Below are 13,383 nucleotides of genomic sequence, written 5' to 3'. Positions count from 1 at the left end.
AGGAAAATGTACTTTACCGATATGTCTCATGAAAAAGTTCCCGTCCCGTTATGTCTCATGAAAATGTCACCCAGCCCCGACGGCACTTTATTGCCACCCTTTGGTTAAGGTCGTCCAGATTTGTTTCATGAAAATGTCCTCTCCCGATATCTCTCATGAAAATGTTCCCGTCCCGATATGTCTCATGAAAATGTTCCCGTCCCGTTATGTCTCATGAAAATGTCCTCTCCCGATATCTCTCATGAAAATGTTCCCGTTCCGGTAAGTCTCACGAAAATGTTACCCAGCCTCGACGCCGCCTTATTGCCACCCTTTGGTCAAGGTCGTCCAGATTTGTCTCATGAAAATGTACTTTACCGATATGTCTCATGAAAAAGTTCCCGTCCCGTTATGTCTCATGAAAATGTCACCCAGCCCCGACGGCATCTAAATGCCACCCATTGGTCAAGGTCGTCCGGATTTCTCTCATTAAAATATCCTCTCCCGATATCTCTCCAGAAAATGCTCCCGTCCCGTTATTGCAACCTACCAGATCTTTCACGGCAGCATGGATGTGGATTCAATCAGTTTATTCACTCTTCTACTCGAGGTCACCAGTTCAAGATCCGGAAAGTCCCTGCTTCAAGCAGAGTTAGGAGGTCAGCTTTTGCCATTCGTGTGGTGAACATGCCCTCGACGGAATTGACTGCCGGCCGAGATTGTAGGCTCTCCTTCGCTGAACGTATTCCAAAGCTCTCTGGACGCCCACTGGGCTCCGCTTCAGTATCTGGTGCCTGACACCGACTGATTCGAGTCAGAACGGAACACATGAGTTCGATGAGAGCGGGACCTCCCGATCACTTAAAGGTGAGGATATGACTCGTGAAAATGTCACCCAGCCTCGACGGCACCTTAAAAAGTGGTAGAAATTTTATTTACACTGTCTTGTAATTTGGAGGGAACCCAGAAGACGTGTCTGAGAATATTATACAGCAACACAATATTTATTATCATACACACTACATACACATAAAACACATAATGCACATTACACACACATTTCACATATTACACATTACACACACAACCACAGTTCTGACAATATGTACACATTTAATAAGCAGCTTAAAACTTGAGCTGGGGGAGCCCCAGGCGCTCCCGCTTCCTCTGGAGCTGCTGGACGCTCCGGCGGAAACCAAATGCTTCCCTCAGCGCCAGCACCAGCGCCTTGGCCGAGCCGAACGGAAGTCCGGCCGAGCTGACCAGTGTCGACTGGACCGAGTGGTGCCACCACAGGATGGCCAGCTCGGCCGGACTCCAGCGGGCGAACTTGCTGACCGCTGAGGCGCCTTTGGTGGGCGGTCGATACGGCTCCTTTTCGTCTAGGCCGAACTGGGTGCGCCGCATCCGCCGGTAGTGGGGCTGCACGGCCTCCACCACCCGGATGCCGGTGGCCTCCTCGACGTCCACCACCGGGCCGTCGGGCAGACGCAGTGGCTCCTGGAACAAATCACAAACATTTGAAATAATGCTTGTCTTGCGTTGCTTGCAAGACACATTCGTCTAGTGGCGTCGGCACATATATTTATTGTAGTGATTCACCAGATAGCCGGCGTAAAAACAGCTATAGATATAGACATACTGCTACAGATAACAGAGCCTACTGCAATAGCTATGTTTCCAATCCAGTATGACACTCGGCGATATGGGTCACAGTGCAGAGCCGGTACGTCGCGTCGTTGCGCACTGCGCTTACCTCGGCAGCGCGGACGGCCCGTGCAGCGGCTGGGACCGGTGCAGCCGGAGGCGACGACGGAGCCGTCTCGCCGGCCCAGGAGGGACCCGGCTCGGGCTCCGAGGTGTCCTCCCAGGTCCGGTTGGCTGGCCCAGGTGCGCTGGGCACGCTGGGCGGGGCGGCCAGTGCGGCCCACGATGGCCTCGGCTGCGGCAGCCGGGCCGGCGAAGGCGCCATTGCTGACTGGCGCCCGGCGTCCGAAGACGTCGTACCCTGCGGAAGTTGAACAGCAGCTTTAGCCAATCTCATGACGGCACTTTTGGGAACACCTGGTGCAATTTGGTTAGATCCATATTTAGGTTTACTTAGTTTCAGCGTATATTGCACGAGTTTATTGTGTACCCAAATTCTGACATTATCATACATTACTTTCCAACAAGACATTGGAATGGTTTCATTATATGGATGGATATTTTTGTTGCAGAAGAGACTTGCTCAGTTTTGGTAAAGTTTGGTGCATTTGTCAGATGACCCCGCAATAAAACAGCTGCATGCTTGAGAACATTGCTCAGCCGGTTAGGCTCTATTTTGGCAAATCCAATACCCGAGTTTTGGTGCCGGAATGGGCTCATGTACAAACACCTGTACTAGACATTAAACAGCCAGCTCTCCGACTCGGTGGGTGGCGACTCTCGCTTACCCGGGGCAGCACGGTCAGTGTGGGCGACTCGCTTACCCGGGGCAGCACGGTCAGTGTGGGCAGCGCCGACACAGACCGGCTCTCGTCCGCAGACGGTGGCTGAGGCTCCGCCAACGATGGGCAAGGCTGAAAAAACAACACCATCGGGTGAACGCTGTGAATTGCTGTGCAGTATTTTCCGTATTTCTTGAGCTTCCGGAAGCCAGGGGCACTATAACGGACTCCACATTTGTCTAAACAGGCATTTCAAGCAAACAAAAGCCGCCAGTGGATGACGTTCCGTTTTACAAGTCGAAAAGATAAGAGACAAATATCTGTTGAGAATGAGCTCACCTGGGCTGTGAGCTCCGGTGTTGCCAGCCGGAGCGACTCGACAAGAAGGCTGGCCAGCGGCGGTGAGCTGGCACAGTCGGGGGACGGCCGTGCCGTGCCAGCACACTGGCCGTCCTCCGGCAGCGGCTCGGCCGGCCCTCTGGCCGTCTCCGCCGCCTCGCCCTGCAGTGGTGCAACAGACACAAACATCAACACACGGCCACTGGTGAAACGCAGTCAGCAGGCAGCGTGCTATTCAACGGCAATTGACTTTTTAACCCTCGCCGGACCTATAAGTTTTCTACATTCGCGCCGCCCGATGGGGGGCGGGTATGACCCCCTTTTGCCGTTTCGCCCCTGGTGGAGCTAGTGCGTCACGGATAAAAACAAGTGTGTGCGCCGTTACGAGACAAAGAGATTGATATTCCATGTTAAGGTCCTATATCCTAAAAAAAAAACACTATGGGGAGCGGCACCCACCCCCTCCCCCTCGGCCGGCGAGGGTTAAGTTTGAATATTGCACAGTTGGCGCAAAACTATTGGAGTTCCAATATAATTATTCAGGTAGACTGCTCGTAGTTGTAGTAAAGGTTGGTATTCATGGTTAAGGATTAAGTGTTGCTACAAGGAGCAGCCTGCATTGCTTACCATTACCACCTGGCGGAACTCTTTCGAGTAGCTGATTATGCGTTGACGGCGACCGTGGGCGGAATAATCCCGCGCGGCCGTGTGCGCGGAATGGTTCCGCACCTCGGACGCCGTCTCGGCGCTCTGGGTGAGCGCCCCAGCCTCCCGCATCTCCCGGTCCTGAGGGTCGAGGCAACGGATCAGGACATTGCAGGGCGCTGCTGCATATCGATCGGATGCACGTAAATAGGCACTCGCCAACATACAAGTGAGCAGAAGTCGCAACTAAAACTGTCACCCTACGAACGATAGGGATTGGCGTACATATCAGTTATGAAAGTTTCGAGAGCAACACGGCGTAATAATCATCACTTGCCTGAACGTTGTGGAACGCCCGGTTCATGCTATTCTTGAACCGGGCGACCAGGTCCGGCGCCACGCCGCCAACTGCATCGGCGGCCGCTTTCAGCGCCCGGTCCAGCACAACGGTGCTGGTCCGGGCGGCCACCAGCAGCCGCTGGGAGTCGGCTGTCGCAAACCAAACAGCAGCAACATGTTATGACTGGGCTGTGAGTGGGCCTGTCGATAAGATAACTGCAGCCAGCAGCTCCCCCCACGCAGGTCGGTGCAGTGGAAACCAAGATACTATCGCAAGGTCATTGAGCACTGCTAAACGTCATTCATATAGTGGATATTGACGATAAATATTGCTTTTAAATATCAAATAGCTTACCGTTTTTGGGCAGCTCAGTCACAATGAGATGCCGGAGGTGCTGGACAAAGTAGGTCAGCGCCTCCTGGATGGTCTTAGTCACCACGACCAACGCCGCCCCGTAGGTGCCAAGGGTTTTGTTGGCCATGGTGAACCAGGAGAACGCCTGACCGTCCTCCGACATCTGGCAATGGCGGCACCCTCTGTCAGGCGGCTGCTGAGTTGTTTACAGATTTTTCTTATTAAAAATACGATTGTTACAGAGGTTCTTTTATCACACATGTCGCGTGCACATATGTTTTGTGATGATTATCGTATTGAGGTCGGGCAAGACGAGAGAACGACGGTGAAGAAAATACATAGAAAAAATGAGAACGAGGCCATTAAGTTGTTTTAAGAAAGTTAAGCGAAGTTAAGATAAATAAAGCATTAAGTTACAAAGCTAAGCGTAACACAACGCGAGGAATTAACCATTGACTATCCGAACAACAATAATTGGCCACCTTTAGTATTTAGTACGATTGTCATTATGTAAGTACTTATGATATTAAACCACTGGCAGCTCAAATATATTACAGCTTATCGACAAAGCTCGTCTTACCTCTGCTGTCTGCCATTCGGCCAGCGTGGTGCCCACAATGGCGCCAGTCCTGTATCCAGACAGGTTCGAAAGAACAATGAACAGGATCCTGCAGAAATAGTATTGAAGTTAGTGATATTGACACTAAGCGTACTTATGCAGATCAATTAATCTAAGTTTATTTCCGTCACCTTTCCTATTCTCCGTAAAACTATTAATACATAACTGATTTCAACAATGTTATTTCTGTCTGGCAATACGGCATTGTTCCTGAACCTTTATTTTAGTTATCATTTCAGTCATAAATCCATCACTCGTAGTCTGCACTGCCACGGGCACCTACTGTTCTCCCTTCGTGCATACAGCATGGAACTAGCCTTTTTTAGGTCATTTTACAAGGTGTATACAAACGAATAAATGAATAACTTACTCCCGGAACTGGATCGCTAGCGCTCGAGTGGGCACGACGGGCGGCTGTGCGAGGACCGACGAGAGATAGGCCTCCGAGATGCGCTGGATCTCCCGTCGGTCTTCCACAGACATGGTGGTCTCCTGTTTGCGGGCCTCGCGGGCGGCTTTGCTCAGATGGAGCTCTGAATGTAAGAGGTATTAGAGTTAGAACAAGCATGCAACTCAACGTTGGAGTGACCAAATAGACGGTGCATGATCGTCACTGGTAAAACGTGATGATCACTGGGCTGTGAGGCCCACTCACAGCCCAGTGATCATCACGGACATATATTTATCAGCCGAACAAGCTATAACAACATCACCTAGATATTGTTACTTATTTTTCTTAATCGTAGAAAAATAAGCCACAAATACCATACCATACTCAACATATTAGCTACAGACCGACAGGTTATGCAAGAATATTCAAACATGCAGTAAACAATTGGAAACGTATTTAAATGTGTCAGTTAATCGATAGACGACTCTTACCTCTGCGATGGCGCCTCGATAGGCCCAGCAGGCCGTCGTTGAACTCCGTGAAGGCGCTTACAACACTTTTGCACCGAAGGCGCCACGCACCCTCCTTGACGCGGGTGCAAAAGTGAGTAAGCGCCTTACGAAATTTGGCGCCGTTCTGGGGCTGGCGTTTCAGCGTGGCGCTGACCACGTCCATAATCTGCCGACGGCACATTAGGGAGGTAGTATCTAACAATATTTAACGTTAACAACTCCGCATGCTGAGTACACATCCTGCGATTGGTCACGACATGTCAGACGAAGCCATTTTATCTCAGCAGGGAGCACTTAATCGTGCAACTGCTAAGTGATAAAACAAAGCATATTTTCTGAATTAGTCATTTGAATATTTCCAATAGGCTAGACATCACAACGTATTGAGCTCTAACTGACCTAAGGTCAGTGACATCAAAATCCTAATTAAACGTTATACAAATCCGTGAACTTAACACACCCTAAAAGTTCGAAGGAAATCAGTCAAAAACTGTGAGTTGGATAGGTGCATGACGAAAATTGGAATTTGACCATGACCGTGTACCGGTTTTTCTGACCTGGTGTCCTGACCCAAGGCCACCCGGACCTGCAATTTTCAGGTCATGTGTAAAAACGTTGCCCAATAGGCTGTGTCAAATTTGGCGGGGCTGCGCCTTGCCATATTTAAGCTATCTTTGAAAAAAAACTTTAATGCTGGGGGCTCAAATCGACCCCGCTCCTCCCCCTCCCCGCCTGCCAGAGGGTTAACCCTCCTAGCACAAATGCATAGTTTATAAATGATAATCTGAACTTACCCTGGCGAGGCTGGCACTGTCGAGCACAATGGATCGCCAGTCCATGTCTGCCGGCAGCTGCGCCAGGTCCAGGATCTGGGCCAGCGCCAGAGCCCAGTAACGGCTGGTCTCGGTGTACTGCAGGCCAATCCGAATTTCGTCAAACAGCCCCGAATTTCAGACACCCAAACCTAGCTCCCTGCAGCTCGAAGATTATCCAATGAATTAGCAAATTTGCAAAGGCTTGAACGCAGGACGTCCAACAAGTAGGTTTACCAGTCCCAGCACTCCAGTAAACTTAGCAACGTTAGGTTAGCTTACCTCTCCGTGATGGGAAAATAGGGGGTGGTCAGGCCCATCCAGGCGGATGGAGGCCTGGAGCACCCGCTCCGGGTGCGCCTCCCCGGGCAGGAGGGCCTCCTCCTCCTGCAGCTGGGCGGCGCGCTCCCGGCGGCGGATCGCCGACTGGCGAAGGCACGTACACGCATTTACAACGTTAGTGACAGAGCCAGGGGAATCATCGCTAGTTAATGACAGCTTGGACAGCAAACCGACATACAGAGTTAGAATGTTCATCGGAATATTTATTTGGGTATAGTGCATGCATTTTATTCGAGTGTTGTCAGCATATTTACACACCAGCACGGGCTCTGCGGCCTCCGGAAGCAGCGGCGCTCTTAAGCGCCGGGCCGCCCGTTCTGACGTAGCGCGGATGCACTGGAATAAAAGAGAAATTATTGAAAGTTAACTTGTCATAATTGCGGCTCATTTGCTTATTTCAAAACGACAACGTTTTTTTCGGTCGCGGATGTCATTCCGTCGCCTTTATATTTGTTATATTGTCACTATATGGTTAATGACTCAAGTTGAAATAGAGAGAGATGGACAATATTCATTCAATTAATGGACAACAGCGAAGACGATGCAAGCTTTGCACTCACCAGTGTTCGAGCTGCGCGATCCCGTTGGCGCAAGTCCGGCGCTTCGGAGCTGCGGTGGAACGTCTTCAGGTGATACCTAAAGTTGTCCCTCCCGCGCTCCCCCACGCCAAAGGCGCGGGTGGCCGGACACGCGGGACAGACGACCGGTAGGCTGAAATAAGTACAAATACTTATGAGACGCGTAAACCCCTTGGATGTTTTACGTGATGCAATTATAAACGAATTTTATACATTGTCCTGAGCAATAAAAAGATCGTGTTTAACTAAAAGTGAAATAATTGATATGAATTGCAACACATTAAATGTGAATAGTTGAGAGAACAATTAAAATGAAACATACGTTTCCGGAGCGGAGTGCACGAAGAGGCGGAATTCTCCGTGGCGGTGCAGGTCGCGGGCGGTGGCGAAAAACTCCGCCTCTTCTGGCGATCCCGACTTTTTGAGATATCTCGCATGGGCCCGTATCCTGTCTGCTGTGGAGTAAAATCCCCCACAGCAGCAAGGCACTGACTCAAGCGGAGCTGGCTCTGAAATGTGAAAATTTTCGGATCAAAGTTCCCCAAATAACTCTAATGAACAGTCATCAACCTGTTTCCTTCAATGATCAGTATCAGCAGTAATAACTGAGAACAATCCAAAACGCGTGCTGTGCTTCTTGACTGCTCGTCGTGTTTGTATCGTGGTGATAGAAAACAGAATGTGCAACATTGCAAGACAAAGCGAGCAGTGTTAACGTTCCTCCTACATGCTAAACAGAACTGGACAGGCATAAAGACACCTGATGCCAAAATAGAATTGTTTATTTCGATACAAATAGATGTCTTAGTGAAATCCAATGGCAGAACTGCCTTACTAGCTAGGGTAATCAAATACTTAGCTGTGGTAATCAAATACCAGTGATACGGTATCACTGGTACCGTTACTAGTAAATACGGTTAAGGAAACCCCAGTTCCGTACGCTGACTTACCAAATCCGTCGGGTACCGGCGCCACCGGCAAGTCCGCTCCTTCTGCGGGTTCCTGCTCCGGCTCCGACTCTGCAACGGGTTGTGGCTGCGCCCGCGGTTGCGGCCGCCGTCGGGGAAGCCGTTGCTGCTGCAGCTGCGGCTGGCGCTCCGGCTCCGGCTCCGGCTCCGACTCTGGCTCCGGCTCCGGCTCTGGCTCCGGCTCCGGCTCTGGCTCCGGCTCCGGCTCCGGCTCTGGCTCCGGCTCCGGCTCCAGCTCTAACTCCGGCTCCGGCTCTGAATCTAGTTCCGGCTCCGGCCCCGGCTCCGGATCCGGCTCTGGTTCCGGCTCCGGCTCCGTCTCCGGCTCCGACTCTGGCAACGGCTTCGGCTCCGGCTCCGGCTCGGGCACGGGCTCCGGTTCCGGCTCGGGCTCCGGCTCCGGCTGGGGCTCCGGCTGCGGCTCCGGCTCGGGCTCGGGCACGGGCTCCGGTTCCGGCTCCGGCTCGGGCTCCGGCTCCGGCTCCGGCTCGGTCTCCGGCTCCGGCTCGGGCTCCGGCTCCGGCTCCGGGTGCAGCTCCGGCTGCGGCTCCGGCTGCGCCCGCGGCTGTGGCTGCGGCTTCCGGTCCGGCTCCTGCTGCCGCTGCTGTCCGGCTGCCGCTGCTGTCCGGCTGCCGCTGCTGCCGCTGCCGCTGCCGCTGCCGCTGCCGCTGCCGCTGCCGCTGCCGCTGCCGCTGCCGCTGCCGCTGCCGCTGCCGCTGCCGCTGCCGCTGCCGCTGCCGCTGCCGCTGCCGCTGCCGCTGCCGCTGCTGCTGCCGCTGCCGCTGCCGCTGCCGCTGCCGGCGGCCGCTGCCGCTGCTGCTGCTGCCGCTGCTGTCCGGCTGTCCGGCTTCCGGTCCGGCTCCTGCTGCCGCTGCTGCCGCCGCCGCCCCTCCCGGTCCCCGGTCGGCAGCTGGAGCTGTCGTCTAGCCGCCAGCTGCACCCGCCTATGCTTATTTCTGGCTAAAGCCAGATAGGCGGCCGCTGCCCTCCTCGATGGGCTGAGGCTGGGGCTATGCGCGGGACCGGGGACCGTCGACCGGCGCGCTGGTGGTGCTGCACGCGGTCGCTTTTGGTGGGGCTGCCTTGTTGGGGCCTCCCCGTAGGCGGCGGCTGGCATAGGCGACGGCGACATGGGCCGCTTGCGGGTTTTCTTCGGGGGACTTAGGGCGGGTCCAGCCACCCTGGGGTCGGCGAGGCCCTGCTCAGCCCGCTTAGCTGAGCGGTATTTCCTCAGCCAGGCCTCGCCGGCCCGCGGATGGGACTGTCCGCCCCTGCCCTCCATCCCTGTCCAATTAAAACGCTTCATTAGACATATGATGGTACCTAGGCATTTAAAGCGACGATGCGGGGTAGGGGATTCGTACCTATGCTATCTGCCGTCAGTAGACAGTTGTGAGCAGGAATAAAGTACGGAACAGAAAAAAGTAGCACAGCTTTCAGTCGTATTCAGAAAGGATTACGCATAGTTTTTATGTTCACGGTCCAGTCTGCCCCATGTCATAAGGAATTGAGTGCCTTTAAATGCGGTAAATGCCTTTAACCGGTAATAAGACGTTAAGCATGGACACTTACAAATATCCTTTACATTCTAGCATATACGGTCACTGAATGTGCAGGTCAAGCATATCCTAATTGAATAACTTATTTAGCGAACTTCAACAGATAGCAGGCAGCAGCAGTCTATAAATCTGATCACGTAGCCCAGGCTACACAAAGCGTTATCATTGGACACACATACCCAACAACCCGCACCGAGAAACAGAACACCATACCTTTCTGCCGCGGAAGTTCTTCGGGCACTGTGAAAACTTTACAGCCTCAAACATTATAAATTAATGATGGTAAATGGGTATTAGCCAATCAGTTAGCCAGGGCGAGGCAGATGCTCCGCCCCTCCCCTTTACTACACGGTGAGTCGCGACAGGTGTCTGTCCCCAGGCGGCCAATCAGGAGCCAGATGCGGCACAGGCTCCACCCCCGCACGACATCCATTGGTCCATAACGGTGCTAATACCTGACACAACGGTACCCACGGGCCAACATCTGATCCGCGCTATGTGTCGCTGATTTGTTAGGTGCATGTGCCTGTTGTTTAAATCTATAGATGAAGTAACCGACATGACCAGGGCAACCGATTTCATAAAGCATGACACAGGTTGCGAAATAACTAAACTGTATGGAAAATAACGGCCTTGCGTAACATTACAAACTTTTTGCCTTGTCACTCAGCCAAGGTTCCTTGGCTTTCAACAATTTGTTACATGATGACGGATTATCATTGTTGACAATCCACTTACCTAATCATTGATAGCCGTTTTCATGACGGGTTCCTAGGATGTACCAACATTTTACAAATCAAGTTATGTGAGGGATGAAAATGCCCTTGTAGCAGCCGCGTGTGCGGTTGTAGCGTATTGCAGAATCACGGTACACATTCACGGCTATTTTGAAAAGGCTATGAATTGTCTTTACAGTGGAGGTAGACAGATGCTGCGCAGAATGCTACATTGTGATTCAAAACGCTGTCACTAAGTTGCTTTTACTGTTTTAACAATGCATCTTGCGTCTATAACGATCTTTTTAATATATTTCAAATGGAAATATGGCATAGAACTTGTCAGTTATCTTGCACGCAGTACTCAGCTGTTTCCGACAGTTTAACCCTCGCCCGCACATGCCATTTTCCCATCCTAGAACGCACATGGGGGGGGGGGGTTGCCATCCCCCCACCCCCAGCGCAATCTCGTTCCTGTTGGAGATAGAGCTTAGCGGTAAAGACCAAAAATATTCTTTGGGAAGAGACAAATCAAATGATACCAAGTTTTAACTTCTCAGGTCAGTCATTGACCTTCCAGGTCAGGTCAAACTAAAAGATGTTGCTGTTTTGGGTCACCGTTGGATATCAAGTGCGCTGCTTATCATTTACCGATCACGATGCCGTTTTCTGGTGCCAAGCCAGCTAGAACCTCTTTGTCACACTATACGACCAGGTTTTTGCTGCTGAGGTCATTTCAGGTCAAGTTAGGTCAAGGTCAATTATATGTGTTTGTATGTCTGTGTGTGTCTGTGAGTATACTGATGTGTGCACCGATTGTTTATGTGTCCATATTACATGAAATAATGATCTGAGAAGCTTTTACCAAAAATGCAGTCGAAAAATTCCATAAAAAGTAAATTCCGCTTGCCTAAAACGTAATTATCTTAGATGACCTAGGTTGACCTTGACCCTGGCCTTGACATCTGTACATCGTCGAACAACATGCTCCATGATAGGTGGGAGGTAAGACTGGCAAAAAAGGCCGAAATCAAGGTGTCAAAAGCTCACAAGGCCCATAGCCAACGCAAGATGTAGATAATTGGCCATTTGGGTCATGACGTGACCTGAAAAACAAGGTCATATCTCCGAAACCAAAAATCACAGAAACTTGAAATTTTCAGTGGACATCAAGAAAGAATAGAGGAGCAGCTATACGAAAAATCAGCCCTCTAACTCTAAAGATGTTGAGTGCAGGGCAGAAAGACTACCTGGGGGGTTGCAACCCCCCCATGTGCGGGCGAGGTTTTATGTCTGTTACTTCACCAGCTGTATAAGTAAAGTCATAGATGCTACCCATACAGATAACGAAGTGACAAGCAAGTCCCTCTGACATGGCGGACCAGACGGTAATCCTGGGAGCCGCCGCGCTGTCTGAATTCCAATGACGCCGACCGGCGGCTGGTGTGACCGGTCTGGCGCAGCGGGGTGCCGACCCATCGGCCGGGCGTGGACCGACGCCGTCAACACCTGGATGACGGAGCGCCGTCATGGTCAGCCCCAACCGTGGGGTCGGCCGCAGAACTGATATCACCCCCGGTAGCGTGTCATTGTGTACGCCCGGCTCGCCGCCAGGTAACCCCGTCCCGACCACCCACGGTCCAGCGTGAGAGGAGGGAGAGGATGGTCAGGGCGGTGACTTAAGGCCCCATCGTTCCCTGGCGGCAGACATCTGTCAATTTTTCACCACCCACGGTCCATCGTGAGAGGAGGGAGAGGATGGTCAGGGCGGCTACTTCAAGCCCCATCGTTACCTGGCGGCAGACATCTGTCAATTTTTCACCACCCACGGTCCATCGTGAGAGGAGGGAGAGAATGGTCAGGGCCGCGACTTCAGGCCCCATCGTTACCTGGCGGCAGACATCTATCAATCAATTTCTCATCAGGAATGGAATGTGATTGCGTCCCACGGATTTGCCGTACTTGTATATGAGGAAAACCCAGCATCGCCCTCCCGTCTGAGACTGGGTTTCCGGTGCAGGTTCGCACGGTACCGGAGCTAGGCTGTTCGCACGGTAGGCTGTCAGCTTGATTTAAAATTCAGTATTTAATGGACAGGTTTTGCGCAAATGTTTCATTGCTTCAAATGCATTCACTCATGCAAAATTATTGTTCAGCATTTTATACCACTGAATTTGTCGTATATATTCTAAATAAAGATATTGCACAATGCTTATCAGCTCCCTTGGACAAACATACAGGGTGGGGGGCATCGGATATAAATGTCAAATGGATTTCAACAACCGGCGGCGTGGCACAAGCCAGTCAGCTGAGCCGCCCCCAAATTGTCACACGAACCAATTGGCCGGCTGCATGGACATGGGAGCGGATCAGCCGTTCAATGTGGCGATACCGGCTAAGGTCGGAGGTCAAAACCTGTGCTTTCAGCCAAAGTACACAGTAAAAAGCCCTTTCTTTAACCCACGAGCCGCTGGGGGGGGGGGCATAAAGTTGCCCCCCCCTTTACGTTTTGTGAAATATCTCCGAAACCTGATGAGCTACGAACGTGAAACTTGGCATAGCTTCAAATGAATACCTAGGCAATGTTTGAGGAAAGTTTGGTGGTTGTAGCACCTAAGATGACGTCACAGTGACGTCATAAAGTTTTGTCGTTTTCCGATATGGACCGTTTCTGATGACGCTGAGCATGAAACTCGACTGTAAGTGAACTAGACAGCACCTGCTGTCATCCTAAAACATCCTACTACACTTCCATCTAGTTTCTGACCAATAATCGGCTTTTTATATTCGGTCCCATATA

The 13,383-nt window shown here is 51.7% G+C and overlaps 1 protein-coding gene and 1 long non-coding RNA gene across 2 annotated transcripts; both read right to left on the bottom strand.

The window, feature by feature from the left end:
• Positions 1 to 1,000: 1,000 nt before the first annotated feature.
• LOC122374001 (formin-like protein 1) lies at positions 1,001 to 4,249 on the bottom strand. Its single transcript, XM_043352494.1, has 7 exons — positions 4,087 to 4,249; positions 3,730 to 3,881; positions 3,375 to 3,533; positions 2,748 to 2,909; positions 2,451 to 2,540; positions 1,736 to 1,987; positions 1,001 to 1,479 (listed from the first exon to the last, which is right to left on the bottom strand). The coding sequence occupies exons 1-7, from the start codon at positions 4,247 to 4,249 to the stop codon at positions 1,105 to 1,107; spliced, it is 1,353 nt and encodes a 450-aa protein (XP_043208429.1). The 3' UTR covers positions 1,001 to 1,104.
• Positions 4,250 to 6,970: 2,721 nt separating this feature from the next.
• LOC122374000 lies at positions 6,971 to 7,850 on the bottom strand. The gene is made up of 3 exons (XR_006255137.1): positions 7,663 to 7,850; positions 7,323 to 7,473; positions 6,971 to 7,098 (listed from the first exon to the last, which is right to left on the bottom strand). It is a non-coding gene; the product is annotated as an uncharacterized LOC122374000 (long non-coding RNA).
• Between the last annotated feature and the right edge of the window lie 5,533 nt (positions 7,851 to 13,383).

The sequence above is a fragment of the Amphibalanus amphitrite genome, unplaced genomic scaffold (genome assembly GCF_019059575.1).
Source record: "Amphibalanus amphitrite isolate SeventyFive unplaced genomic scaffold, NRLGWU_Aamphi_draft 001585F_arrow, whole genome shotgun sequence".
NCBI lineage: Eukaryota > Metazoa > Arthropoda > Thecostraca > Balanomorpha > Balanidae > Amphibalanus > Amphibalanus amphitrite.
Note: the sequence above shows the minus strand (reverse complement) of the source record. Positions and strands in the feature narration are given on the sequence as shown.

Excerpts from the sequence above, each read along its gene's own strand:
- LOC122374001 (XM_043352494.1), bottom strand. The coding sequence starts at position 4,249 with ATGTCGGAGGACGGTCAGGCGTTCTCCTGGTTCACCATGGCCAACAAA. Across the intron at positions 2,541-2,747 it reads CACCGGAGCTCACAGCCCAG|CCTTGCCCATCGTTGGCGGA; the intron begins GTGAGCTCATTC and ends TTGTTTTTTCAG. Across the intron at positions 1,988-2,450 it reads CACTGACCGTGCTGCCCCGG|GGTACGACGTCTTCGGACGC; the intron begins GTAAGCGAGTCG and ends CAACTTCCGCAG.